The 27,290-nt window shown below is 45.8% G+C and overlaps 1 protein-coding gene across 3 annotated transcripts in view; it reads left to right on the forward strand.

Annotated features, from left to right (window-relative positions):
• Window positions 1-27,290, forward strand: part of PLXNB3 (plexin B3) — a 171,812-nt gene that overhangs the window by 21,122 nt on the left and 123,400 nt on the right. For all 3 annotated transcript variants that reach the window (XM_030194078.1, XM_030194080.1, XM_030194079.1), the window contains exons 3-4: window positions 18,745-19,836; window positions 21,253-21,432. In XM_030194078.1, coding sequence (XP_030049938.1) covers window positions 18,745-19,836; window positions 21,253-21,432 — 1,272 coding nt within the window. The remainder of the gene's footprint in view (window positions 1-18,744; window positions 19,837-21,252; window positions 21,433-27,290) is intronic.

The raw sequence follows: 27,290 nt of genomic DNA on the forward strand, positions 1-27,290 counted from the left end.
CGAGAGGATCGCTCTCCCTCTATTACTGAGGTTCCGACGCGTGGGGTCGCTGGCAGCCGAGTCCCCACTCCCCAACCTCAGCAGACTTTGCCTCTGGCACCTCAACCGACCCCGCAGCCTTTTTCGACTCCAGCTGTGGATGAGAGTATGCAGGCCATGTTCCCTTTTTTCTTGAACATGATGCAGCAGTGGCAGTCGGCATCGAGGTTGTCGGTGCCGACAGCGTCGACGGGGCCGGTGCCGATGCTTTCAGAGGCACCGGTGCCGACGGCGTCGAAGGTGTCGACATTGCCGATGCCGGATGTTCCTGCATCAGGCCTTCAGCCTGTGGTGAGGTCTGTCTCACCGGTGCCGTCTCCGGTGCCGGTGCCTTTGACCTCCCAAGTTGACTCTCCCGAGACATCGGAGCAGGAAGCTTCCCCGGAGCCTCAGGGACCATCAACTTCTCGGCACCATCATAGAGGCCATCAAGCCTCTTTGTCGAGACGGGCTCAGATTCGGGCGGCTCTGTCTGAGCTTTTAGCCCCATCTGATGGTACCTCATCCGAGGATGATGAAGGAATGCATGGGGAGTTCTCTGGCGAGGATTCTCAAGGCATTCCATCTGACTCCACTCCCTCGCCACAAAGGCAGCTGTCTCCTCCCGAGAGCTTGTCTTTTTCATCTTTTGTTCGGGAGATGTCTGAGGCCATCCCCTTCCCCGTGGAAATTGTGGACGAGCCCAGAGCCAAAATGCTTGAGGTTCTGGACTATCCATCTCCACCTTCATCTTCTGCCACAGTTCCTTTTCATGAGACTCTTAAGGAACTTATGCTGAGGAACTGGGAGAAGCCTTTTTCAAGTCCAACCGTCCCTAAGAAAGCTGAGTCCCAATATAGGATCCACGGGGAACCCAGTCTCATGCAGACCCAATTGCCTCATGATTCAGCGGTGGTGGATTCTGCCCTCAGAAGAGCCAAGAGTTCCAGAAATTTCTCCTCGGCGCCCCCGGGGCGAGAATATGCAACTCTGGATTCTTTTGGGAGGAAGGCGTATCAGGCTGGTCTGCTCGCTTCCAAAATCCAGTCTTACCAACTCTTCACGAGTGTGCATTTACGGAACTCTGTGAGGCAACTTGAGAGTTTAGTAGATACACTCCCTGAGGAGAAAGCTGAACCCTTTCGCCAAGTGATCAGGCAGCAGAAGGCGTGTCGCAAGTTCCTGTCCAGGGGCATTTTTGACACTTGCGATGTGACATCTCGCTTTTTCCGCTCAAGGTATAGCGATGCGCAGGCTCTCATGGCTGCGTGCCTCTAACCTGGAGGAAAGAACTCAGCGGAAAATAGCAGATATCCCATGCCGGGGGGATCACCTTTTGGAGAGAAGGTTGAAGAGATGATTGATCATCTCTACCAGCGTGACAACGCTATGGATTCTCTCTCCCGCCGGGCGCCTTCTGCAACCACTTCCACTGCTAGGAAGTTTTTTAAGGGAAAGAGAGGTGCTCCCTACGCTTCTAGAAATCGTAGGTACACTCCTTATTCCCGTCAGCCGGTTCAGGCTCGACCCCAGCCCCGCTCGCTCTCGTCAGCAGCGGGCACCGAAGCAGCCCCCTGCAGCTCCCCAGCAAAAACCAGGGACGGGTTTTGACTGGCTCCAGCAGAGCATAGCCGAAGTCAAAGTACCTGTGCCGAACGATCTGCCGGTCGGGGGGAGGTTAAAATTTTTTCACCAAAGGTGGCCTCTCGTAACCTCCGACCAGTGGGTTCTTCAAATAGTCCGGTGCGGGTACACCCTCAATTTAATTTCCAAACCTCCAAATTGCCCACCAGGAGCTCAGTCTTTCAGCTCCTACCACAAGCAGATACTTGCAGAGGAACTCTCCGCCCTTCTCAGCGCCAATGCGGTCGAGCCCGTACCACCAGGGCAGGAAGGGCTGGGATTCTATTCCAGGTATTTCCTTGTGGAAAAGAAAACAGGGGGGATGCGTCCCATCCTAGACCTAAGGGCCCTGAACAAATATCTGGTCAAAGAAAAGTTCAGGATGCTTTCCCTGGGCACTCTTCTTCCCATGATTCAGAAAAACGATTGGCTATGCTCTCTGGACTTGAAGGATGCTTACACTCACATACCGATACTTCCAGCCCACAGGAAGTATCTTCGGTTTCGGCTGGGAACACAGCACTTTCAGTACTGTGTTTTGCCTTTTGGCTTGGCGTCTGCACCCAGGGTTTTTACAAAGTGCCTGGCAGTTGTGGCAGCGTCGCTACGCAGACTGGGAGTGCATGTGTTCCCTTATCTGGACGATTGGCTGGTGAAGAACACCTCCCCGCAAGAAACTTTGCAGTTTATGCGGATGACTATTCAGGTGCTAGAGATGCTGGGCTTTGTCATCAATTACCCCAAGTCCCATCTCGTCCCTGTGCAAAAATTGGAATTCATAGGAGCTCTGTTGTGCACACAGACAGCTTGTGCTTATCTCCCAGGACCCAGGGCAGACAGACTTCTGTCTCTGGTTTCCAAAGTGCAAGCATCTCAGCAGGTCACAGCTCGGCAGATGTTGAGATTGCTTGGCCACATGGCCTCCACAGTTCATGTGACACCCATGGCACGTCTACACATGAGATCGGCTCAATGGACCCTAGCTTCTCAGTGGTTTCAAGCCACAGGGAATCTAGAGGATGTTGTCCGGCTGCCCACCAATTTTCGAAATTCCCTCAGTTGGTGGACCATTCGATCCAATCTGGTCTTGGGACGCCCATTCCAAATTCCTCAGCCTCAAAAAGTGCTGACGACGGATGCATCCCTCCTTGGGTGGGGAGCGCATGTAGATGGGCTTCACACTCAAGGAGCTTGGTCTCTTCAGGAGAAGCATCTCCAGATCAACCTCCTGGAATTGCGAGCGATCTGGAACGCTCTGAAGGCATTCAGAGATCGGCTAGCCAACAAAATTGTTCTCATTCAGACAGACAATCAAGTGGCGATGTATTACACCAACAAGCAAGGGGGTACCGGATCCCGTCCTCTGTGCCAGGAGGCCGTGCAGATGTGGCTATGGGCCTATCAAACGGAATGTTTCTCCAAGCCACTTATCTAGCCGGTGTAAACAATGGTCTGGCCGACAGGCTGAGCAGAGTTATGCGGCCTCACGAGTGGTCCTTGAACATGACTATTGCCAAAAAGATCTTTCGAGTTTGGGGAACTCCATCGATAGATCTTTTTGCTTCCCAGGACACTCACAAGGTTCCTCAATTCTGTTCCAGACTCCAGGCCCACGGCAGACTAGCGTCGGATGCCTTCCTCCTTTTTTGGGGGACAGGACTCCTATACGCTTATCCTCCCATCCCTTTAGTGGGGAAGACTCTCCTGAAACTCAAGCAGGACCAGGGAACCATGATTCTGATAGCGCCTTTTTGGCCCCGCCAGATATGGTTTCCCCTTCTTCTGGAACTTTCGTCAGAAGAGCCATGGAGATTGGACTGTTTTCCGACCCTCATTACTCAGAACGAGGGGGCGCTTCTACATCCCAACCTCCGGTCTCTAGCTCTCACGGCCTGGATGTTGCGAGCGTAGAGGTTGCCTCTTTTGGTCTCTCTGAGGGTGTCTCCAGAGTTCTGTTTGCTTCCAGGAAAGATTCCACACATAAGTGTTACTCTTTTAAATGGAGGAGGTTTGCCGTCTGGTGTGACAGTAACGGTCTAGATCCTTTCTCTTGTCCTGCACAGACCTTGCTTGAGTACCTTCTGCATTTATCCGAGTCTGGTCTTAAGACTAACTCGGTCAAAGTTCACCTTAGCGCTATCAGTGCTTATCATTCACATGTTGATGGCTTGCCGATTTCTGGACAGCCTTTAGTCATGCGTTTCATGAGAGGTTTGTTTTTGTCAAAGCCCCCTATCAAACCTCCTCCAGTGCCATGGGATCTCAATGTCGTTCTCACCCAGCTGATGACAACTCCTTTCGAGCCACTGGATTCCTGCCATCTGAAGTACTTGACCTTGAAGGTCATTTTCTTGGTGGCTGTTACTTCAGCTCGTAGGGTCAGTGAGCTTCAAGCCCTGGTAGTTCATGCACCATTCCTTGTCTTTCATCATGACAGAGTAGTCCTCCGCACCCACCCAAAGTTTCTACCGAAGGTGGTGTCGGAGTTCCATCTGAACCAGTCAATTGTCTTGCCAACATTCTTTCCCCCTCCCCACTTGAGCCCGGGCGAAAGCAAGTTGCACACTTTGGACTGTAAAAGAGCACTGGCCTGTTACGTGGAGCGGACGCGCCCCTTCAGAAAGTCCGCCCATCTGTTTGTTTCTTTTAATCCCAACAAGAGGGGAGTTGCTGTCGGAAAACGCACCATCTCTAATTGGCTAGCAGATTGCATTTCCTTCTCTTACGCCCAAGCCGGGCTGACTTTGGACGGTCATGTCACGGCTCATAATGTTAGAGCCATGGCTGCGTCGGTGGCTCATCTAAAGTCAGCCACCATAGAAGAGATTTGCAAAGCTGCGACGTGGGCTTCGATCCACACATTCACATCACATTACTGCCTTCAGCAGCATAGCCGACGCGACAGTCGGTTTGGGCAGTCGGTGCTGCAGAGTCTGTTTGGGGTTTAGAATCCAACTCCACCCCCCTAGGCCCTTGTTTATTCTGTTCCAGGCTGCACTCTCAGTTAGTTGAATTTGGTTTCAGGTCAATTTTGTTTTTTGTCCTCGCCGTTGCGGGACCCAATTGACCATTCTTTGTTGTGTTGAGTGAGCCTGGGGGCTAGGGATACCCCATCAGTGAGAATATTGGCCTGCTTGTCTTTGGAGAAAGAGTAGTTACTCACCTGTAACAGGTGTTCTCCGAAGACAGCAGGCAATATATTCTCACAACCCTCCCACCTCCCCTTTGGAGTTGTATTCCTCTAATTCTTGTAATTAACTGAGGAATGTGCCCGCGCGACGGGCGGGAATGTGGACGCGCGCATGCGCACTGCATCCGCCCGCGCGACGGGGGACATTTTAGACTTTGTCATGGACTTTGCTGGAAAGTCCTCCGGGCCGACGTGACGTCACCCATCAGTGAGAATATATTGCCTGCTGTCTTCGGAGAACACCTGTTACAGGTGAGTAACTACTCTTTATTGATGCTGCTGGAAGCCCACAGGAACTCTGCCAAAGGGGGGAGGGAAAGAGAGAGCGAGAGAGAGAGTTACGCCTTGTAGCGCTATAGAAATGCTAAATAGTAATAGTAGTAGTAGTAACCAAGCGGGTGGAGAGAAATACTGGAATACATGTAAAACTGGGGTGGCATGGCATTTGCCACCCCGTAGCGATGCTTATGCTCTTGTCTCTCCTTTCTTGTCCTGTACTTTCTGTTTCTGTGCAGAAACAAAGAATACGACAGCAGAGATGATCAGTTAGGCCCATGTAATTTACCCACTTTACTTCCTGGTTCAGTGCTCTGAGACATCGGCTGCTTTGTACCTTCTGTTCATTTCTTCTAACTAGGGCTCCTCTGTGCTTATCACAGGCCCTCCTCAATTCTGTTACTGTCTTTTGAGATTGAAGGGGGGCAGACTCAAAAAAGATGTCAGGAAATATTTTTTCACGGAGAGGGTGGTGGATGCTTGGAATGCCCTCCCGCGGGAGGTGGTGGAGATGAAAACGGTAACAGAATTCAAACATGCGTGGGATATGCATAAAGGAATCCTGTGCAGTAGGAATGGATCCTCAGAAGCTTAGCTGAAATTGGGTGGCGGAGCAGGTGGGGGGAAGAGGGGTTGGTGGTTGGGAGGCTAGGATAGGGGAGGGCAGACTTATACGGTCTGTACCAGAGCCGGTGATGGGAGACGGGACTGGTGGTTGGTAGGCGGGAAATACTGCTAGGCAGACTTATACGGTCTGTGCCCTGAAAAAGACAGGTACAAATTCAAGATATGAGTTTATCTTGGGCAGACTAGATGGACCATGCAGGTCTTTTTCTGCCGTCATCTACTATGTTACCTTCCTAGATACAGCATGAGCCCCAGGGTATGGGAATTAAGAGGCAGTGGATATGGCATCAGTGGCTGGGACCTGCTTTGGGAAGCAAACATATTGCACACATCATCTCCTCATGAGCTGTCTGTGGATCCTTCTGGTCTCTGGTGGGGGTTCAGTGTTTTGCTGGCTTTTCAGTTGGCCATATGAAGCCTCTTCCATGTTCGTACTAGCTTGAAGAAGTTGGGGAAACCCTATCTTAAATCCCCCTCCCTCCTTCCCAGATACAAGACACTGCACCTTTTTGCACTGAATCTTAGCTGCCATTCCTCCAGCCTTTGTAGATCAGGTCTTGATCCATCTAGTGCCTCAGGGTGTCCACTCAGTTGCTTCCTAGACTTTTATCAAGTGTGATCCCATTTTGACCTTGCAATTCACATGACCCCAGATGACAGGTAAAACAGAACTCCCATCCTGCCATTCATGTCCCAGACAGGAAAGCAGCAGTCAGTGCATGCTCCTGGGTCTTCTGTGAGGTTTTCTGGCAGAAGCATAACCAGGTCGAAAGTGCGAGGGGAGCGGTCAACGGTGCATGTTTTAAATACGACAGATCGTGTAAAAAATAAGGCACCAGCGCCGTCATAAGTCTGAGTGGGGGAGCAGCTGCTCCCCTGTTGCCCTCCCCCCACCCTTTAGCTATGCCATTCGTTTCTGGTTTAACAGAAAGGCTGCTTAGGATGAAGAGGCCGGGCCTTTGGATGCATGCAGGCTCAGGGGGCAGGTGCTGGCTATTGCCACTTCTCGCAGGTTGGAGTGGAGATCTAGAGGGAGTCTAGTTGGCAACTGGCTAGTATTGAGCTAGACTGGTTGGTGGAACAAGGTGAGAGGTTTTGAGAGAGGGTGAGGACAGGAGAACATATGGAACTTAATTCCTCCCCACTTCCCCTCCAGGAGTTGGCAATCGCAGGAGGGGAGGGGGGGTGGAGAGTGAGACCCACTCTGAGGGAGTGATACTGTTTGTTGAGACTCTCGCCCATTAATTTTGTGACTCCTTTTGGGAAAAATCACACTACCCTTTGTTTATCATCCAGCCATGTTCTAATCCAGTCCACCCCTTGGAGACCCAACCCCAACCTGTGCTGTGTATGTGTGAACCTCCTATTCTGGACATTTCAGAAGTTTTGCTGAAATTCCATTACTTTGGCTGTTCCCCCCCCCCCCCCCCCCCCCGAATAGGCTTTATTAAGAAAAATAAAACCCAACATACAAATTTGCCAAATAAGTCAGCTTAGCATCACTCGCTGTACACCCCAACCCACCCCCTCCCTCTAATACTACAGGTGAGCTTTTATGAAATAAAACAAACATAGTATCAGTCTAATAACATAATAAAACTTCAGCATGAAAACAACAGTAAGTTTTTTTTTCAAGTGGTGAATTACTCTACTAATGAGGCCGTCTGCTTGCGTCTTAGGTCCCTCCAAGCCCGGTTCAACTTCAGTCATCATCAAATCTCTTTTCTCGATTGTGCAGTTTAGCAGTGAATTTAGACATCGGCAAGATATTATCCAAAAATCTGGTAAATAGGTCCGTCCGTATTAGGCTGCTCAGTGTATTTCCATTCTTTTGCAATCATCATATGATCTGCTGTAAGCACTCCTCTACAAAGAGGAAAGTTCTGAGTCATAGCTTCAGTCCTGGGTCTAGCCCAGCTGCTTTACAAAAGCGGAATGTCTTGATGCAAAATGGATTGCAGCACAGCTTGCACTTTGGTCCAGAATAACTGAACTTTGGGACACTGCCACCAAATATAGGTAAAACCGCACAATCTTCACAGACGCACACAAACAGCGAAGGTGCCAAATAAATTGACAGAGGACACTGTAAAGTCCAAATCTTTATTTCATCCACTGACTCGACATGGGCCTGTGTTTCGGCCAAAGGCCTGCCTCAGGAGGGTCCAACCCAACAAGAAAGCGGTTTCAATGTGTTGATCTGTGAACCCATGTTTGATAGACTTGTTGTTATTATTTGTCTAACACATACAATAGAGACTCCTGAGGCAGGCCTTTAGCCGAAACACAGGCCCGTGTCGAGTCAGTGGATGGAATAAAGATTTGGACTTCACAGTATCATCTGTCAATTTATTTGGCACCTTGCTGTGTTTGTGTGCCTGTACTGTTTGTGAGGGTTGTTTCCTCTATGTTTTTGTTGTTGTTTACCACACAATCTCCAGCATCTGTTTGAAACTCCTGGGTACAATCTAGCAAGGACTTCAGGGGTATAATACCAATTTGAGTGAAATTATAATTACCCCTGTTATAAAGAATAGTAAAGAATAACAGCAAACTATCTCTAATTATAGACCCATTTTATATTTAATTATTGGAAGGTTTGGTAGCCATGCAATTTACAGATTACCTGTACCATTTTGATATCTTGCATCCCTCCCAATCTGGATATAGGTCCATTTTTACTACCGAGACAGCTCTTTGTTCATTGTTAAATAATGCTTGTCAGCTATTAGGTGATAGCAAGAAAAGCTCTATTTTTGCAGCTAGACCTCTCAAGCACGATTGAGTTAGTGGACCATGAGATTTTATTAAATATTCTAGAGAATATGGATATAATGAGTTGTGTATAATTGGTTTAAAGGATATCTTCATCAGCGGTCTTATAGAGTTAAGATAGAGGTTAATGGTTCAGCATTTGTGGGGTTCCTCAAGGTTTCCCTTTATCTCCTACCCTTTTTAATATTAATGTATACTCTTTAGGTTACTGTTTAGACAAATTGAGCATTTTTATAGTTATGCGGATAATATCGTGTTGTTAATTTCTGTCAGTTCTACAGTTTCTGCATGCTTATATTTAATTCATACCTTTGATATTTTGGAAAAATTGGGTGAAACCACATAAATTAAGATTGAATGTGGAAAAGATGAAATTTATGTTTATTAGTAATAATATTAGTGCTGAGGAGAACAGTGTAACAATAATGCTAGATTTTATTTCTCTTCATTGGTTAGCGTGCTGGGGGTACTCTTTGATACACATTTAACATTGCAATCACAGATTAATAATCTGATACAGAAAGCGTTTTATGTCCTACATAATCTTCGACGCATAAGGAAGTACTTTGAATCTGACCACTTCTGCATATTAGTTCAATCCCGTATACTTAGTTGTTTAGATTACTGTAATGAGCTGTTCAAAGTGTATATTGAAAAAGCTCCAAACAGTTCAGAATGCAGCTTTATGTTTAATTTTCTGCTTGAAAAAAAAATCTGACAGTATTTCCCCGTTCTATTTAAAAATCCATTGGCTTCCTATTCAGGCCATGGTCTTTTTTTTTATTTTATTTTATTTTTAATTTTGTTATATAAAATGATTTATGGTCTTCCACCTTTTATATCTGTCGGACCGTTTGGTGTTTTCGGCATCAACTAGGCTTACCAGAAATGTTAATCTATTTACTTATCCCTCTTTAAAAAAAAAAACAAGTGGTTAAAAATTATGGATTCTTTATTGCAATTTTGAGCTGCAAGGTTAGATAAAGAGGTACTTACCTTGTTATCTGCTGTTAGTTACGTCTTTTTGAAAACAACTCAACATTGTTTTATTTAGGACATGTGTTGAATTCTGGAGGACAATAACATTGTAAGATTTACCTGATTTATGTAGTCTTATCTAATTTTTTTTAAGTTGTTTTGTAATCTGCATAGAATTGCAAGGTTGACTCAGAATAGAAATTCTATTATTATTATAACAAATGATTTTGTAACCATTTTACAGCATAGAGCAGGAGAGGCCCCTCCCCCCTTAAATTGCCCTCAATAATCTCTTGCTGTACCTCGGAATTTATCTGTATGCCCCGGTCCCTTTCTCAAGCCGGCAAAACTGTTATATACCAGTAGTAAATTTGACCAATAGCGAGTATGCTCGAAAAATAAATCCCTTGTGGGACACTCTATTGATCAAGTTCTCCAAATCAGAGTCCTCAGCCTCAGTGTCTTTTAGCGCCTTAAGCTTCGTAAAAGATTGAAACCAGTCCTCTTCCCTAAAGGAAACAATCTCCTTGTTCTCACCAACTCCAAAATTGGGCATCTAGTCTTCCCGCAGGAAATTTCAATAGGATATGTGCCCTTAAAGTAGGATCTGTTTTTAAAGAATTTCAATTTTACTACAGACCAAATTTGGAGAGTATTCCTTAAAAAGGGATTAGACAGGGTATATTTATAACTAGTAGAAAAGGCCCGTTTCAGGCAGGAAAGAAACGGGCGCTAGCAAGGTTCCCCCCTCCCCCAGTTCCAGACCCCTCCATCGCTTCCCCCCGCCCCAAGTTCCAGAGCCCACCTCCCTGCCTTCCTCCCTCTGAATTGGACCCCCCCGGATTTCCTGACCCCCCCCTGTCGCAACTCTCGAGCCTGCCTTCCTGCTGCCAAACCTCCGCAGCCGCCGTCGCGTACCTGGCTGCCTGTGTCCGTAACTTTCTGGGTCTCCAAAGCCTCAGCTGACGTCACAATCTCCAGATTAGTATAGAAAGCTCCTTCTGAAGTTCTGTTGAGTGCTCAAGACTGACCCACAGTTTAGATTTAGGGCTGATCCTTTCTTTAAGAGCTCTCAACTGGGCCACCTGTGCGTGGTGGCCTTACTGTCTGGAACTGGCCATTCTGGAGCAGTCTGTGCCACTGTAACCTTTAGTTACGTGATTTCTTACTCATTCAGGGTGAAGAGGGAAGGGCTCTAGGGTATTGTGCAACATGACAGGGTGAAACAAAGAAGTGAAGACTGCTAAGGTCAGCGGTCTCAGACTAGCTGAAAGCAGAGGTGAGGAGCATGATGAACAATGGGAACCAGATGCAGCTGGGAGGATGTAAGATAAGAAATTATAAGGAAAAAAACCTAAAGCAAGGTGGGATTCGGGGTCTGTGCATCTGAAAAAAAAAAACAGGATGGAGTAGGAAAAAACGAGAATTAGCTATGTAAAACAAAACTGCATGTAAGCTGATACTAAGCAAAACTATAAAAGTTTGTATGAACTGTGTAGAGGCAGGAACTTGTTCATTGTCAGGCTTGCGTCTTGCAGCTGTCTGCTTTTCAACTACCTCTCACAAGAAAACTAATCATTACCTTTAGTTGGGCTAAAGAGAAGAATCTTGTTATATTTTTTAAATCTGTCAGTATTATGATTTTTTAGTAAAGGCATTATAAATTCTAAAAAAACTAGAGTGAAGTTCATTTTGAGGACTTGTAAGAGAAAGCTTTCCTGTGAAATTGTTGAGAGTATCCGGGGAGAAGCATCCGAAGGTTAGCCCTTGCAGCCTTCCACTTAAGATCCCTCCTGGGGAATGGGAGGGGGCTTAACACCTGATAATAGGCTTGGAAATTAGGGACTCCCAGACCACCCAACAACTGAGGAAGCTGAAGCATAGACCGAGCAACTCTTGGTCATCTCCGCAACCAAATAAATGAAAATACTAACTTTTGTAACTTTTTGCATAGAGAAACTGGAATATCCATTGGAAGAGTTTGGAATAAGTATAAAAATCTAGCTAAAATGGTCATTTTTACAGCATTCATCTTCCCTAAAAAGACCTTTCCATCTATTGAGTTCCCTAATTGTTCCCTGAATCAGAAGTGTATTATTAAGATAATTTAATTTCTGTAAAACAGGCATGATATTAACTCCCAAATACCTAATATAGGATTTAACCCATTGAAGGGAAAAGGTTGCCAGAGCTCCTGAGCTTCATGAGGGAGGGGGGGGGGCTGTCATATTAAGGACCTCAGAATTTGAAATATTAATTTTAAAACCCGAAACTTTACCATGTATTTGCAATCCATTAAAAAGTGGTGGAAAGGATTCCTGAAGCTTGACTAAGGTTAGCAGGGCATCGTCCGCAAATAAAGAGAACTTAAAATCCCTCCTCCCTACTTTCAAGCCTAGAATTTCAGGGTGCTGTTGAATTCTTTGAGCTAAGAGTGCCATAGCCAACAAAATAAAAGAGGGGAGAGAGGACAACCCTGCTGGTTTCTTTACCTAGATGGAAAAACTCTTGTTGATTTTAAGACCAGCTTGAAGGGCCTTATAAAAGTTTTACTCCATTGCAGGAAACGCCCTTCCATGCCCATTTTCTGTAAAACCTGATTATAGGGGCAGTAGACCCGATCAAAGGCCTTTTCCACATCTATAGCAAGAGTCGCCATTGGGATATGCAATTTTTGAGCATACCAAAAGAGATAAGACTTTCCTAATATTATCAGAGGCTAAGTGCCCCAATATAAATCCCATTTGATCCTCTGCTATTATGAGGCATCAAAATCTTCATTTGTTCAGGTAGAACTTTAGCAAAGATTTTATAATCTATCCTTGATAGGGAGATGGGATGATAGGAACCATAGTCCAAGGGATCTCTCCCCATCTTATGTAAAACAGTGACACCTGCTACTTGAAGGGATGGTGACAAATCTTCCATTAACCCCATGGAGTTAAACATTTCTGTAAAGGGTCCACCAAGATGGGTACAGAAAGATCTGTAAAATTTCCCTGTAAAGCCATCAACCCCAAGAGATTTTCCAACTGGCAGGGCTTTTATTGCAGTGACTACTTCCCCTTCAGATACAGGCTTTAGCACAGTAGCTTTGGTGGATACTGTCTTACTGAGATATTCCCCAATTTGTTCCTCAATAGTGGTATGGTCCGGTGTGTTTAGTTCTTTATAAAATTCCACATACCTCCAGTGATTATCCATATTACTACTCCAGTGGCTCCCTGTTTAGTTCTGATATGCAGAATTCCATGACGAGATTGCAGCCCCCTTAGCCTATGAGCCATAAGCCTATTGGCCTTATTGCCATATTCAAAGTGAGATCGCTTTAAGTAAGTTATGGATATCCTCTAATTCCAATTCTTTCAATTCTCACTTACTGGCCTCAAGCTCTATTAGTAATGCTTTATTCCTATGCTCAGCTTTATGTTCCTGCACCAAGTAATGAAGCCTGGCGTGTAAAGTCTGCAGCTTTTGCGTTTTCTCCCTTTTTTTAGCCGCAGCTATACTAATAAATTTGCTCCGAATGACTGATTTTAAGCAGTCCCGCACTATCTCGGGAGAATGACCTTGATTGGCATTAAGTTCAAGGTAGGATACAATCTCTTGTTTCATAGTTCATTGTGTCTCAGGAGAGTTTAGTAAACTTTCATTCAACTTCCAGAACCGAGCACCTGGATTATTAGCTAACCCCCCGAAATTCTATCCACAAGGGATAGTGATCCATCCATGTAACTTGTTCAATAAGTGGTCTATACATAGAGTGGTACATATGGGATCTAGCAAATCCAAATATCTGTCCTGGAATATGTTCCATGGACAAGAAAGAAATATATGAAGTCTTTAACTCCTCCCACTGCTCTCTCCATAGATCTGCTGAAGAGAACTGGGCCAGTATATCTTTCAGTTGAGCACACCCTTCTCTCCATAATTGTCTAGAGCTCCCACAACTATCCAGCAGAGGGTCCAGAGTAACTTTAGTTACTGCCCATTATCATTTGGCCCTCTGCATGACCTCTCGGTGTGTCCATTAAATGCAAAAAGAAAGCCTTTTGGCCTTGGTTGGGGGCATAGACATTTACCAGCCTATAAACCTGTTCGAAAATAGCCACAACTAAAATAAGATATTGACCCTCTTTATCATTACAGATTTGTTTGACCTGGCATGGTAGGTCCCTATAACAATACCCAACCCACAAGTTTTCTTTAAATAAATGGATACACAGCATATTTCAGGAAATTTAGGATGCACAAGGAGCTTCTCGTGTTTGGGTAGTAAGTGGTTCTCTTGCATAAACCCTATGTGTGCCTGTAGCTGAGTTAGTTCTTTGAGCCACAGTTGTCTCTTCTTAGGGATATTTAAGCCTGAACATTTCAAGGTTACAAATTTAATATTACCCATTTGAGTTTATTTCCACTGATGTGCTCGAGTAGCTAGTCCACCCATTAGGCCAAAATACAGTGTTTGCCCCTCCCTCTTCCTGTACTCAGTCCCATCCCCCCACCCACCCCTACAACCCTATAATACACTAGCCATCTCCTTCCCCTTAACGTTAGGAGCAAGTGACATACCCCACTCCCGCACACCCAGCCCCACCTGGAAACTGTAGTAGTGCTATTTAAGGAAAATGTTAAAAACATACCCAACGGGGAGAGCCTATAAACATTATAAGATAAAACAATATTACATAGTGAGAACATTTAGGAACCTGAAGTACACATGCAGATGTATATAAAAGCACCGTCCAAATTGAAATGAGACTGGATGATCCTAAACCCTTCTGCACAAGGAATAAAATAAGAATAGAATAGTCAAGTATCAGACTGGCGCTTCAGCCGTCTGCCACCTTTCCCCACTCGCTGGCAGGTAGTGGAAGCTTTTTTCAGAACACTTGCCACGGGGGCCTTGGCAAGGTCTGAAGAGCGGACACTCCTGAAATACCAGCTGACTGGAGAAACAAGATGATAGCCTCCACGAGGCCACAAATTTGCATTGGCTCTGAAGTTTAATGCTGAGCCCTTAGGCAAACTGACATTTATACAGGATATTTTCTTCTCGCAGTTTAGTGGTCACAGGCCTGAATTCTCTTCTACACTGCAAAGTGCCTGGCGAGACATCCGCAAAAATTTCTACAGGATTTTCCTCCCATTTAAGCGCACCATGCCATCTGGCAGCGCACAAAATGGCCTCTCTCTCCTGGAAACACAAAAAGCAGGCCAAGATGTCTTTAGGTCTGTGGGATTCCTAGGGCGCAGGGCTCTATGGACCTGTTGAAATTAAAGCAGTGCTAAATTAGTACCAGCTTCCGAGGAGTTTTCTGGTCTCAAAAGGGAGCCCATAGATCTCCTGGATCTATTCACAGGATTTATCATTCAGTTTCAGGGATTCCCCTAAAGTGGAGAGTGCATCTTGCTCGATTTTTTTTTTTTTTTTTTAAGTGTTCCAGCTTAAGCCAGATGGCCTCACTGCCTTTCTCCTGTTTTTCATCCCGTTCTTGCATAGCCGCAATATCGTCCACTCTGTGCCTGATATCCTTTAATTCTGATTCTAGCTCCTCCAAACCATTCTGGAGCTCTTCCCTTGTGCTGGTAATCTGTTTTTATTTTGCAGCTCTGCCCATGAGGTTCCTTGATTCTTACTGCACTCAGGGCAGGAATCTCAGTAGCACGTGGATGCTAAATCCTCCGGCTGCTTACTCAGTCCTTCAGCCATCGCTTTGTGACTGGCTCGCCGCTAGTAAAACCAAGATTTCTGAGGGCTAGAGTGCGCTTTTTCAATGTAATTTTATGCCTTGGTATGCTGCAAACCGTTATATATTGTAAGCAGGGTTATTATAAGCCGAAGGTGCAAATAATGCCTTAGAATTGTTGGTAGGGAAGCAGAACTTGACTCTGTCAGTGATATCACTTCCATTCTGGCTGGTTTAAAGTGTGAACAAGTGAGATACTGGCTCAAAGAGCGCAAGCTTAATGGTACCAAAAGCCTTCCTCGCTAGCTCACTCACCCCTTCACTCCTGCCGCTGTGCAAGGCTTCCAGTGCTGCGGCACTAACTCGTTTTTTAAAAGGGGAAACAAGAGTTCCCTGTTTCTTGCAACTGAAAACTTTACCCCTTGAGCCGGCCCTAGGTACATCACACCCAGTGCCTGCCCCAGCTAGTAATCATTTCTATAGCGCTACTAGATGTACACAGCACTGTATACATTATGAGGCCCTTTTACTTAGCTGCGGGAAAAAGAGCCCTGCGGTAGCGGTGGGCAGGGGCCTAGCCAGACTTCGGCGGGAGGGGGGGTCCAGTGCCCGAGGAGAGGGGGCACATTTTAGCCCCCCCCCCCCCCCCCCGCCGCTGCCGCCACCACCACCACCTCCAACAACTTTAACCTTCCCTGTCGACGACCCTCTCGATTCCCCCCTCCCCCACCGCCGTCGCCTACCTTTGCTGGCGGGGGACCCAAACATCCGCCAACCGAGGTCCTCTTCTTCTGGCACAAGGCTTCGTTCTGTTTCTGTGAGTCTGATGTCCTGCACGGCGAGAGGGGGGTCGAGAGGGTCGTCGGCAGGGGGGTCCAGGGCCAAATGTACGGGGGCCCAGTGGCACCACGTAGCTACGCCACTGGCGGCGGAGGCCATGTTTCCCACAAAAAAGCCCCCAGACTCACATGACCTCTTACCGCAAGGCCATGCAACAGCCCTTACCGTCGCCCATTTGAGGTGGCGATAAGGGCTTCCGCACTAACCTAGTGGTAACTGGGCACTTCGCACTGATAACCGATTACCGCCACGCAACCTGTTTCCAGGGATTTTCTTTTTCCCCTGGAAGTGGTGTGCACTTGGGACGGGACTACCGCCAGCAGCCTTGTTGGGTCAGCGGTAGTCCAAGAAGAGCAAGCGGTAAGCCCGCGTTGGACTTACTGCCGCTCTGTAAAATGGCCCCCTATATGCAGGTTCTTTTCTCTGTCCCTAGAGGGCTCACAATCTAAGTTGATGTACCTAGGTCAGTGGAGGGTTAACAGACTTGCCCAAGGTCACAAGGAGCTGTAGAGGGAACTGAACCCAAGTTGCCAGGATCATAGCCCGCTGCACTAGCCATTAGGCTCCTCCTCTAATCTCTGGCCACCCAAAGAGAGATGTTTGCCAAGATGTCTTCAGCTAAAGCCATACTGCCTTGAGTTCCACATCCTGCTGGATTCTAGATATTCACCACTTTGGTAGCAAGACCATGAGTTTGCCCACCAATAAAGTCAGATTAGTAACTACAGGCCTGCTAATCTACCCTAAAAAGTTTAGGAATTATTATAGACAGCAACCTAACTCAAATGCACAATGTTATAAAAAAAAAAATAAATCCTTTTGGACCCTTAGAACATTTAGACAAATTTTTAAAAGTATTTTGAATTTGAACAATTTAATCTTATGGTTCAATGTTTATTACAATAATCCACTCATACCAGTAATATTTTGTATGCCAACTGTCATTCGAAGTTGCTTAAGAAATTGCGGACGATACAAAATATATCCAGCCAATCTATTCAATCAGACCAGACGCCAGAGTAACCCCTGGTGAAACTACACTGGTTACCAGTGGAGGTGAGAGTTATATTTATACATATACCACTGTCTTTCTCATATTGCATGGTCAAGCAATACTTGGTAGAACTCATAGAATTTCCAACTTTACATGCTTGGGAAGTAACCAGACAACAGTCGTAATTTTTCCCAATTCAAAAGGGTTTAGATATAAAACCTATTGATCACAGACTTTGGGTTATCAAGCAGCCAGAGATGTGGAACTCCCTTCCACAGAAATTAAGAGCAACACAAGATTATAGACCAATGTGGAAAATTGTTAAAAGCCTGTTGTGTCCTTTAGTTTAAAGGAGGAAAAACAAAACAAAAAGGGGAACGACCAAAGAAGTGCCAACCAAAGGATATTTATTAGAAATTGATTTATTTTGTAATTCCCAGAAATATCTTTCTTCATTTTGTTGTTAACCATTTCCCTCTGGGTCTGTACATATACATATTCCCCCATCTGTTCAGGGTCATTGAGCTAGATGAGGGTGAGAGAGGAGCGGGATCTTCCTATTGCTTTAAGAGGTTCCCTTTTCTTTCCTCATTCCCCCTCTGAGTCCCATATACCATTATGGCTGGAGCCATTTTCGATCTTTTAACCTTTGCTCTGAAACCCAGGGATAGGCCCTGCTAGGCCTTTCTCTGCTTGGGAGTGTCTATGCATGCATTTCAGTTTAGGTCAGCAGTGAAAGAGGAATTTACAGATACATTTTATTATGAGTGCATGAGTTATGGTGGAGGTGAGGTAGGAAATAGCACAAGCTCCCTTTCCTTTACCAGTTTGTTTATTTGATGCATTTGTACCCCACATTTTCCCACCTATTTGCAGGCTCAATGTGGCTTACACTATGTTGCAAAAGGTATAATTATAAACAGAGTAAGAGGTATGGTCTAATTTAACATATTACTGTGTAAGAAATTAGGTAGATAGGTCAGTGGAATTATTTACATAACACAAAATAAAACAGGTAAGATATAATGACCAATAGTGATAATGTGATTAACATAATCAATTTAGAAGGGATCAGTATTAGTTGGTTTAGATGTAGAATGGAATCAAGTCATTAAGGAGGATTTTTATTGTAAGTCTCTTTGAACAGGTGCGTCTTCAATAACTTCTGGAAGGTTGTCAAGTCATGCGTTGTTTTTATAGCATTCGGTAGTTTATTCCATGATTTTGTGCAGAGGTATGTGAAGGTAGATGTGTGTAGTGATTTGTATTTGAGTCCACTACAATTGGGGTAGTGGAGGTTTAAGAAGGTACGTGATGAACTTTTGATGTTTCGTGCAGGTAAGTCAATTAGGTCTGACATGTATGATGGAGCTTCTCCATGGATGATTTTATGGGTTAAGGTGCAAACCTTGAATGCAATTTGATCTTTTAGAGGAAGCCAATGTAATTTTTCTCTGAGGGGGTTTGGCGCTCTCATACTTCACCTTTCCGAATATGAGTCTAGCTGCGGTATTATGGGCAGTCATCTCTGTTGTTCCCAAGCTCTTCCCAGCCAGCCAGTGGTACTGTTGTGCATTTCTTTTGTACCCTGTGAGTAGAAGATCTCTTTGCCCACTTTCTATAGCCAACTGTGTGCTTCACAAGCTGTCTCGTGGAAGGGGTGCTTCTTATCGTAGAGTTAGACATATGAGTGACATTGTGGGCTGATGCCTCTTCCTTGTTTTCTCTCGCAGGTCATTGGGATGTGTGCGCGAATCCTCCTGCTCTTCTCATGCCTTCTTCAGAGTTACGTCCAACCTTTCCTGACCTTTTCCCGCCCTGACATAACCTTCAACCACATGGCCCGAGACCCCCAGACTGGGAACCTCTATGTGGGGGCTATCAATCACCTTTTTCAGCTGGGACCAGAACTGGAGCTGACTGAAGAGGACCGCACAGGTCCCAAGTTGGACTCCCCTGACTGCCTGCCCTTCAAAGACTTGAATGACTGTCCACAGGCTCAGATGACAGATAACACCAACAAACTCCTGGTGGTGAATGAGGCTGGGCAGGAGCTGATTGTCTGTGGTCAGGTCTTCCAGGGAGTGTGTGAGAAGCGCAGCCTAGAGTCTGTGACCCGGATCCTCAATCAAACTGAGGACCCCAGTGATAATCAGTTTGTGGCAGCCAACGACCCTAAGGTCAACACTGTAGGACTAGCGGCTGTTACAACAGAAGGGCAACAACTGCTGTTCGTTGGGAGGGGATTGACAGCTAAGTTTTCTGGGGGCATCCCTCCCATCACCATTCGGCAGCTGGACAGACCCCCAGTCTTCACCAATGAGGGCCTGGGGAAACTGGTGGTGGGGGACTTCTCCGATTATGATAATCGCTTTGTGGGAGTCTTCTCCAATGGGAATTATGTCTACTTCCTCTTTTTCCGGAGAGTGTCCAAGTCACAGATGGAGTACCAGACTTTCGTGGCCCGGATCTGCGTGTCTGACTTGCATCTGTACTCGTATGTGGAAATACCGCTGGAATGCTGCGCTCGGGGCCAGAGCTGTGATCAGGGACAGAGGTATCCATTGGCACAGGCAGCATACCTGATGCCCGGCACAGAGGGAGAGAGCGAGGCCCAGCTGTTTGTGGTGTTTGCAGGTGGACAGGGCTCCATGCCGGCACCTGAGGCAGAGACAACGCTGTGCACGTATAAGCTGCAGGAGGTAGATGAGAGGATGGAACATGCCCGGCAGCTATGCTACACTGAGGACGGCAAAAATGAAAAAGGAGAGGAAGAAACTGCCATTGGATATGGGGTGAACTCCAAATGTGGAAGTCTCCCAAAGGTAAGCTATAACACCATGATCTACCCTGTAGCATCCATTGGTATTCCAGTACTATATCTTATGTATTTAAAAATATGTACATGCTGTCAATAAATGATTTCTAAGCTGCTTCCAGTATAACGTAAGACATAAACCAGGAACAATATTACAGAGTAGGATCAAACCCCTAGGCAACCAGGCAAGATGGGCCCCCCACCATAAGATATACATTTTTGAATCCCAACAATGCACAAACACCAATACATTACCCTCTGCATCTATTTATGTCATATAATGTGGGAGGTTAAAATTAACCCCTAAATCCATTAATCGCGTTGAATCCTCTGCCCCCTTCCCGCCTCAGCAAGCATGTTCCTCAGGCTCTGAAGCACTCACCACCTGCTCGGCTGCTCATTCCTTCCTGCACCTTTAGGTCCTGGGAGTTTGCTTAAGGGTGTGAATAAAATCAAAAGAGGGTGGTAAGGGAGGGGGAATGCATAGCAGTGGCTAATAGTACCCCTTATCAGATGCTGGCCTCCAGAGGGAGGGAGGGATCTAGTAGGGGTCTAGTACACAGCACTGGCTAGTGACATGGATAGCCAATGATTGTAACATGTCTTCTGGTCTTCTGTGGTCCGACCTATCAGCCGCAATTAGACGCCATTTGTTTCCTATGTGGGGCTCAGGCAGTCAGATTAAGACCTATTTGAAAGGGCTCACATCCCAAACCTTGGCATGTGCCTGGTTTGTTTAAACCTTAATCCTGCCCTGCACAAAACCAGTCACAGCTACAAGTCGCCACCAAAGGGGTTCTATAAGGAGCCGTCTGGATTTAGGTGGCAAGAACATACGTGTGAATGCTGGTATTCTAGTCATGTACATGCGTGTGTTAAAAATGCATGTAAATGACCTTTTTCAGGCTGGCCACTATTTTATTAAATTGGGCTCAGATGTGATGGTGCATACTTTGCCGGTAGACGTCAGTTGAGGCACATTTATTTACATGGATTACGCTGGCTTATAATCTATGCGCTTTTCACAAGCAGGTGTGAGTACTCGTGCTTATAATATAGGCACATATTGGACTTGTTACAAAAATGTGTCCTACTTTTGTTTCTAGAATAGGGTCCTAATTAGATGTTCCTTTACACAATTACCCTCCAAATGCTGGTTCAAAAAACATAACTTTCAGATGTTTTCAAAAACAAGTGGGTCATAATCATTTTCCATACATAATATTACAGCAAAGGATGGAAGCAGAATAAGAAATGTGCAGGACCCTTATTTCCAATACACACCCACAGCTTTGCCAGCGTACCTTAATCCTGCCCTGCAGTACCTCCTGCTGTTCCAGCACTGGGCTAATCCTTTATCGTTGGAAGGTTAAAATGCAGTTGAACTTTGGAGTCTTTTTGAGGTTCTCTGTCCATTTTTTAGGATACACCCACAAGGAGTCCCTGTGGAGGAGAGCACACCCCAAGCCCCATTGTTGGCCAGATCTCTCTTGTGGCTCAGTCACTTCTGCCAGAGCTCCCGCAGCTCTCGGCTGTTGTAGCATTGGTGGAGGAGAGCTACATCATTGTCTTCCTTGGAGACACTGCGGGGCGCCTGCATAAGGTAAGCACTGGGTCTTGTTCAGTTCTGGTCACCGCATCTCAAAAAAGATATAGTGGAATTAGTAAAGGTACAGAGAAGGGCGATGAAAATGATAAAGGGGAAGGGACAATTTCCCTATGAGGAAAGGCTAAAGCGGCTAGGGCTCTTCAGCTTGGAGAAAAGACAGCTGAGGGGAGATATGATACAGGTCTATAAAATAATGAGTGGAGAGGAACGAGTAGACATGAATCGCTTGTTTACTGTTTCCAAAAATACTAGGACTAGGGGGCACAGAATGAAGCCACAAAGTAGTAAATTTAAAACAAACTGGAGAAAATATTTCTTCACGCAATGTGTAATTAAACTCTGGTATTTGTTGCCAGAGAATGTGGTAAAAGCAGTTAGCTTAGCGGGATTTAAAAAAGGTTTGGATAATTTCCTGAAAGAAAAGTCCATAAGCCATTATTAAGATGAACTTAGGGGAAAATCCACTTCTTATTTCTAGGATAAACAGCATAAAATGTATTGTACTGTTTTGGAATCTTGCCAGGTACTTGTAACCTGGATTGACCACTGTTGGCAAGAGGACTCTGGGCTTGATGGGCCTTCGGTCTGTCACAGTATGGCAACACTTATGTTCTTATGTTCTTGAAAGTTCATGTCTCAGTAAGTTTGTACCATTAGTCCCTTTGCCATTTTTGCTTCTGCAGATTAACATAGCCATGCACAGGGCTGTCTCCATTCTAAGGTAGTCTTGATTGGTTTGGTGCTGTTAGTACCTTCTCCTCCTTTTAACATAGTAACATAGTAAATGACGGCAGATAAAGACCTGTATGGTCCATCCAGTCTGCCCAACAAGATAAACTAATTTTACATGGTATGTGATACTTTAATGTATACCCGAGTTTGATTTGTCCCTGCCTTTCTCAGGGCACAGAACATAGAAGTCTGCCCAGCTCCCGTTTTGTTTCCAATTACCGGCGTCGCCACCCAACCAATCTCCGATTCCACGGAACCGTTCCTTCTAAACAGGATTCCTTTGTGTTTATCCCACGCATGTTTGAATTCCATTACTGTTTTCATCTCCACCACTACGGGAGAGCAATCCACATCTCCACCACCCTCTCCGTGAAAAAATACTTCCTGACATTCGTCCTGAGTCTGCCCCCTTTCAACCTCAATTCATGTCCTCTAGTTCTACCGCCTTCCCATCTCCGGAAAAGGTTCGTTTGCGATTAATACCTTTCAAATATTTGAACGTCTGTATCATATCACCCCTGTTTCTCCTTTCCTCCAAGGTATACATGTTCAGGTCAGCAAGTCTCTCGTACGGTTTGCAACGCAAATCCCATACCATTTTCATAGCTTTTCTTTGCACCGCGTCCAGTCTTTTTACATCTTTAGCAATATACGGCCTCCAAAACTGAACACAATACTCCAAGTGGGGCCTCACCAATGACTTGAAGAGGGGCATCAACACCTCCTTTCTTCTGCTGGTTATGCCCCTCTCTATGCAGCCTAGCATCCTTCTGGCCATGGCCGTCGCCTTGTCGCATTGTTTTTTCACCTTCAGATCCTCCGACACCAACACCCCAAGGTCTCTCTCCCGAGTCGAGCTTACTAATCTCTCCCCTCCTATCCGGTATCTCTCTTTTGGGTTTCTGCACCCCAAGTGCATCACTCTACACTTCTTGGCATTAAATTTTAACTCTCAAATTCTTTTCAGGTTCAATAAATTGATAATTGGTCTTAAGATGACCAATTAATGACAATACTCTTTCTCACCAGTATGTAAATATTCAATAAATTCATCAATACTGTATAGTAAAAAAAAATTTTGTATGCAGCGCTCAGTGTTTATCATGCTTAATTACCATTGTGAATGGTCACAGTATACAGCCCGACAACCCCGAACCATCATCGCACTGTGCCTGCCTGCCTACCTACTCCAGACAGGTCGAACTTGTCTTCGCTGTGTTATAAATGGGACTAGTAGGAGCGGCACTTACCTGTTATGCGTGTTCAATTCCAGTACTGGGTTGTATTGGACTGTGGCTGTTAACACCCTTGTGGCAGTGCTATGGTGTGTTAAAAATGGTGTTCCATTGTTATTCCCGACGTGGGGCCACGTTTCACCATGACGGCGTTCTCAAGGGAACTTATCTGTAAAGTGGGAGCGATACCGTGTCAAGCTCCTCCCTGCCTTTTGAAACCATTTATAACACAGCGAAGATAAGTTCCACCTGTCTGGAGTAGGTAGGCAGGCAGGCACAGTGCGATGATGGTTCGGGGTTGTCGGGCTGTATACTGTGACCATTCACAATGGTAATTAAGCACGATAACACGATAACAAACACTGAGCACTGTATACATTTTTTTTTTAAATATACAGTATTGATGAATTTATTGAATATTTACTTACTGGTGAGAGAGTATTGTCATTATTAAATTTTAACTGCCAGAACCTCGACCATTCTTCTAACGTTCGGAGATCCCTTCTCATTGTTTCTACTCCCTCCAGGGTATCCACTCTATTGGTTATTTTCATGTCATCCGCAAAAAGGCACACCTTTCCTTCCAACCCTTCAGCAATATCTCCCACTAATATGTTAAACAGAATAGGCCCCAGCACCGACCCCTGAGGAACTCCACTGCTCACCTTCCTTTCCTCTGAGCGGATTCCATTTACCACCACCCTCTGCCACCTGTCGGTCAACCAGTTTCTTATCCAGTTCACCACTTTCGGTCCTAAGTTCAACCCTTTCAGCTTCTTCATGAGTCTTCTGTGGGGGACCGTATCAAGGGCTTTGCTGAAGTCCAAGTACATTACATCTAGCGCACGTCCCTCATCCAGTTCTTTGGTCACCCAGTCAAAAAGATTTGTTTGGTAGGATTTTCCTTTGCTAAAGCCATGTTGCCTCGGGTCCTGTAACCCGTCGGTTTCTAGAAAGTTAACTATCCTTTCTTTCAGCAGCAACTCCATTATTTTTCCTACCACTGGTGTGAGACTTACCGGTCTGTAGTTTCCCACTTCTTCCTTGTCTCCACTTTTTTGTGAAGAGGGACCACATCCGCTCGTCTCCAATCTCGCGGAACCTCTCCTGTCTCTAAAGATCTATTAAATAAATCTTTACGAGGTCCCGCCAGGACCTCTGTGAGCTCCTTCAGTATCCTGGGATGTATCCCATCTGGCCCCATAGCTTTGTTCACCTACATATTCTTCAGCTGTTTATAAACTCTTTCTTCCGTAAACGCGCAGTATCCACTCCATTCCCAGATGTTCCCTCGGCAGCCAACCGCGGTCCTTCTCCAGGATTTTCCTCCATGAACACCGAAGAGAAATAATTGTTTAGCACGTTCGCTTTATCTTCATCACTCTCCACATAGCCATTCTCATTATCTTTCAGTCTCACAATTTCATTCCTATCTCTTCTCCTTAAATATATCTGAAAAAGTCTTGTCACCTCTCTTTACATCTTTAGCCATTTTTTCTTCTGCTCATGCTTTCGCTAGCCGTATTTTCCTCTTCGCTTCTTTCAGTTTAATCCCATAATCTTTTCTGTGATCCTCTCATTGTGTTCTTTTGTATTTCTTGAACAAAGCCTCTTTTGCTCTTATTTTTTCAGCTACTTGTTTGGAGAACCATATAGGCTTCCTGCTTCTCTTGTTTTTGTTTACTTTCCTCATAAAAAGATCAGTCGCCATATTTATAGCAGCCTTTAGCTTGGACCACTGTTTTCCTACTTCTCCTATGCCTTCCCACGCCAACAGCTCCTCCTTCAGGTATTCCCCCATTTTATCAAAATCAGTATGTCTGAAATCCAGTACTTTGAGTTTTGTGCGTCCACACTCTGCCTTCGCCCTTATATCAAGCCATAGGGTGTGATGATCACTATTACATAGGTGGGCACCCACCCGGATATCGGAAACGCTACCTCCATTAGTGAGCACTAGATCCAGCATCGACCCTTCCCTCGTGAGTTCCATCACCATTTGAGCAAGGCACTTTGACAGGCACCCACAATCTCCCTACTTCTTTCCGATTCCGCAGACGGGACGTTCCAATCCACGTCAGACAGATTGAAATCTCCCAACAGTAGCACCTCCCCTTCCATACCAATCTTTTGAATATCTTCTATCAAATCCTTGTCTAACTTCTCCGTTTGCGCAGGAGGTCTGTAGATAACTCCCATGTGGATACAGGTTCCGTCTTCTCTTTCCTTGACGATCCATAAAGCTTCTTCTTTTCCCCAGGTTCCCCGCATTTCAGCCGCTCTGATATTCTCTCTCACATACAGAGCCACTCCTCCACCTCTTCGGCCTTCTCTATCCTTCCTAAAAGATTATATTCCGGTACGGTCACATCCCATTCATGAGAATTATTGAACCACGTCTCCGTAATAGCAACAATATCGAAGTTTTCTTCAAACATCAGGGCTTGCAAGTCTTGGGTCTTTTTACTTAGACTACGAGCATTTGTGCACATAGCTTTCCATGTGCTTAGTGAGTCTGGGTGGTTTTTATATTTACCGTATTTTTCGGACTATAAGACGCACCGGACCATAAGACGCACCTAGGTTTTAGAGGAGGGAAATAGGAAAAAAAAAATTTTCCTTTTTCCCTCCTCTAAAACCTAGGTGCTCCGGTGCGTCTTGTCCGAGTTTTGGACCGCCGTCCTGTACTTACACGATGCCATGTTCCGTGGTGGTCTAGTGACGTCGGGGCAGGAAAGAGCCCCCTCTTTCCTGCCCATCGCGCTGCTCTCCGTGCTCCTCACTGCTTTCTGACGGTCTCGGCGAGATTCAAAATGGCCGCCGAGATTCTCAGCGGCCATTTTGAATCTCGCCGAGACCGTCAGAAAGCAGTGAGGAGCATGGAGAGCAGCGCGATGGGCAGGAAAGAGGGGGCTCTTTCCTGCCCCGACGTCACTAGACCACCACGGAACATGGCATCGCGTAAGTACGGGACGGCGATCCAAAAACGCTACCTTCGGACTATAAGACGCACCCCCCATTTTCCTCCCAAATTTTGGGGGAAAAAAGTGCGTCTTATAGTCTGAAAAATACGGTACATGACCTTTTCCCTCTGCCATCATGTGGGGGTGACTTTCTGAAATTCCCCAGTTTCCTTTGTCATCCCCACCCTCTAGTTTAAATGTCTAGAAACATACTGTCTGAATTTCTCCCCAAGGATCCTTTTTCCCATCACAGAAAGATGTAGCCCATCATTACAGTACAGCCTGTTATTTTTCCACGTATTACCCCATTTTCCTATGTATCTAAAACCTTCTTCTTTACACCAAGACTCAAGCCGCTTATTGAATTCCTCTGTTTTGCATAGTCTTTCCTCTCCCCTCCCCAATGTAGGAATTACTTCAGAAAAAGCCACATTCCTTGTCATCAAGCAGATGCAGCCATTACAGATGGGTTGTGTCCATCAACCAGCAGAGGGAGATAGAGAGCACACTTTTTTCAGTGCCTCATACCAGCTTGCTCCACTGCCTCTCCTTCAAGGTTGCCAGGTGGGCGGTTTTACCGCCCAATTGGGCGGGTTTTCACCAGCGGCGGCGGGAAAATTTCGCTGGCCGCGGGATGCGGTTTTTTGGGTGGTTTTCCCGCCGCCGCTGTGCGAGTTCGGCAGTTTTTTCCGGGGCGGGGCGGGGCTGACGTCAGGGATGACGTAGGGGGTGGGGCTAGTAATGTGGGGGGCGAGGTTAGGTGACGCGGGGGCGGGGTTCGGTGACGTGGAAGACGGGGATTGGCTACAGGCGGTTTTTGGGTGGGTTTACGGCTGTTTCGGGCTGGGAAAATTTTTCCCAGCTGGCAACCCTGCTCTCCTTTAGTAATCTCTATCTCCCCTAGCAGAGTGGTTGTAGCATC

The sequence above is a fragment of the Microcaecilia unicolor genome, chromosome 2, assembly GCF_901765095.1.
Source record: "Microcaecilia unicolor chromosome 2, aMicUni1.1, whole genome shotgun sequence".
Lineage (NCBI taxonomy): Eukaryota > Metazoa > Chordata > Amphibia > Gymnophiona > Siphonopidae > Microcaecilia > Microcaecilia unicolor.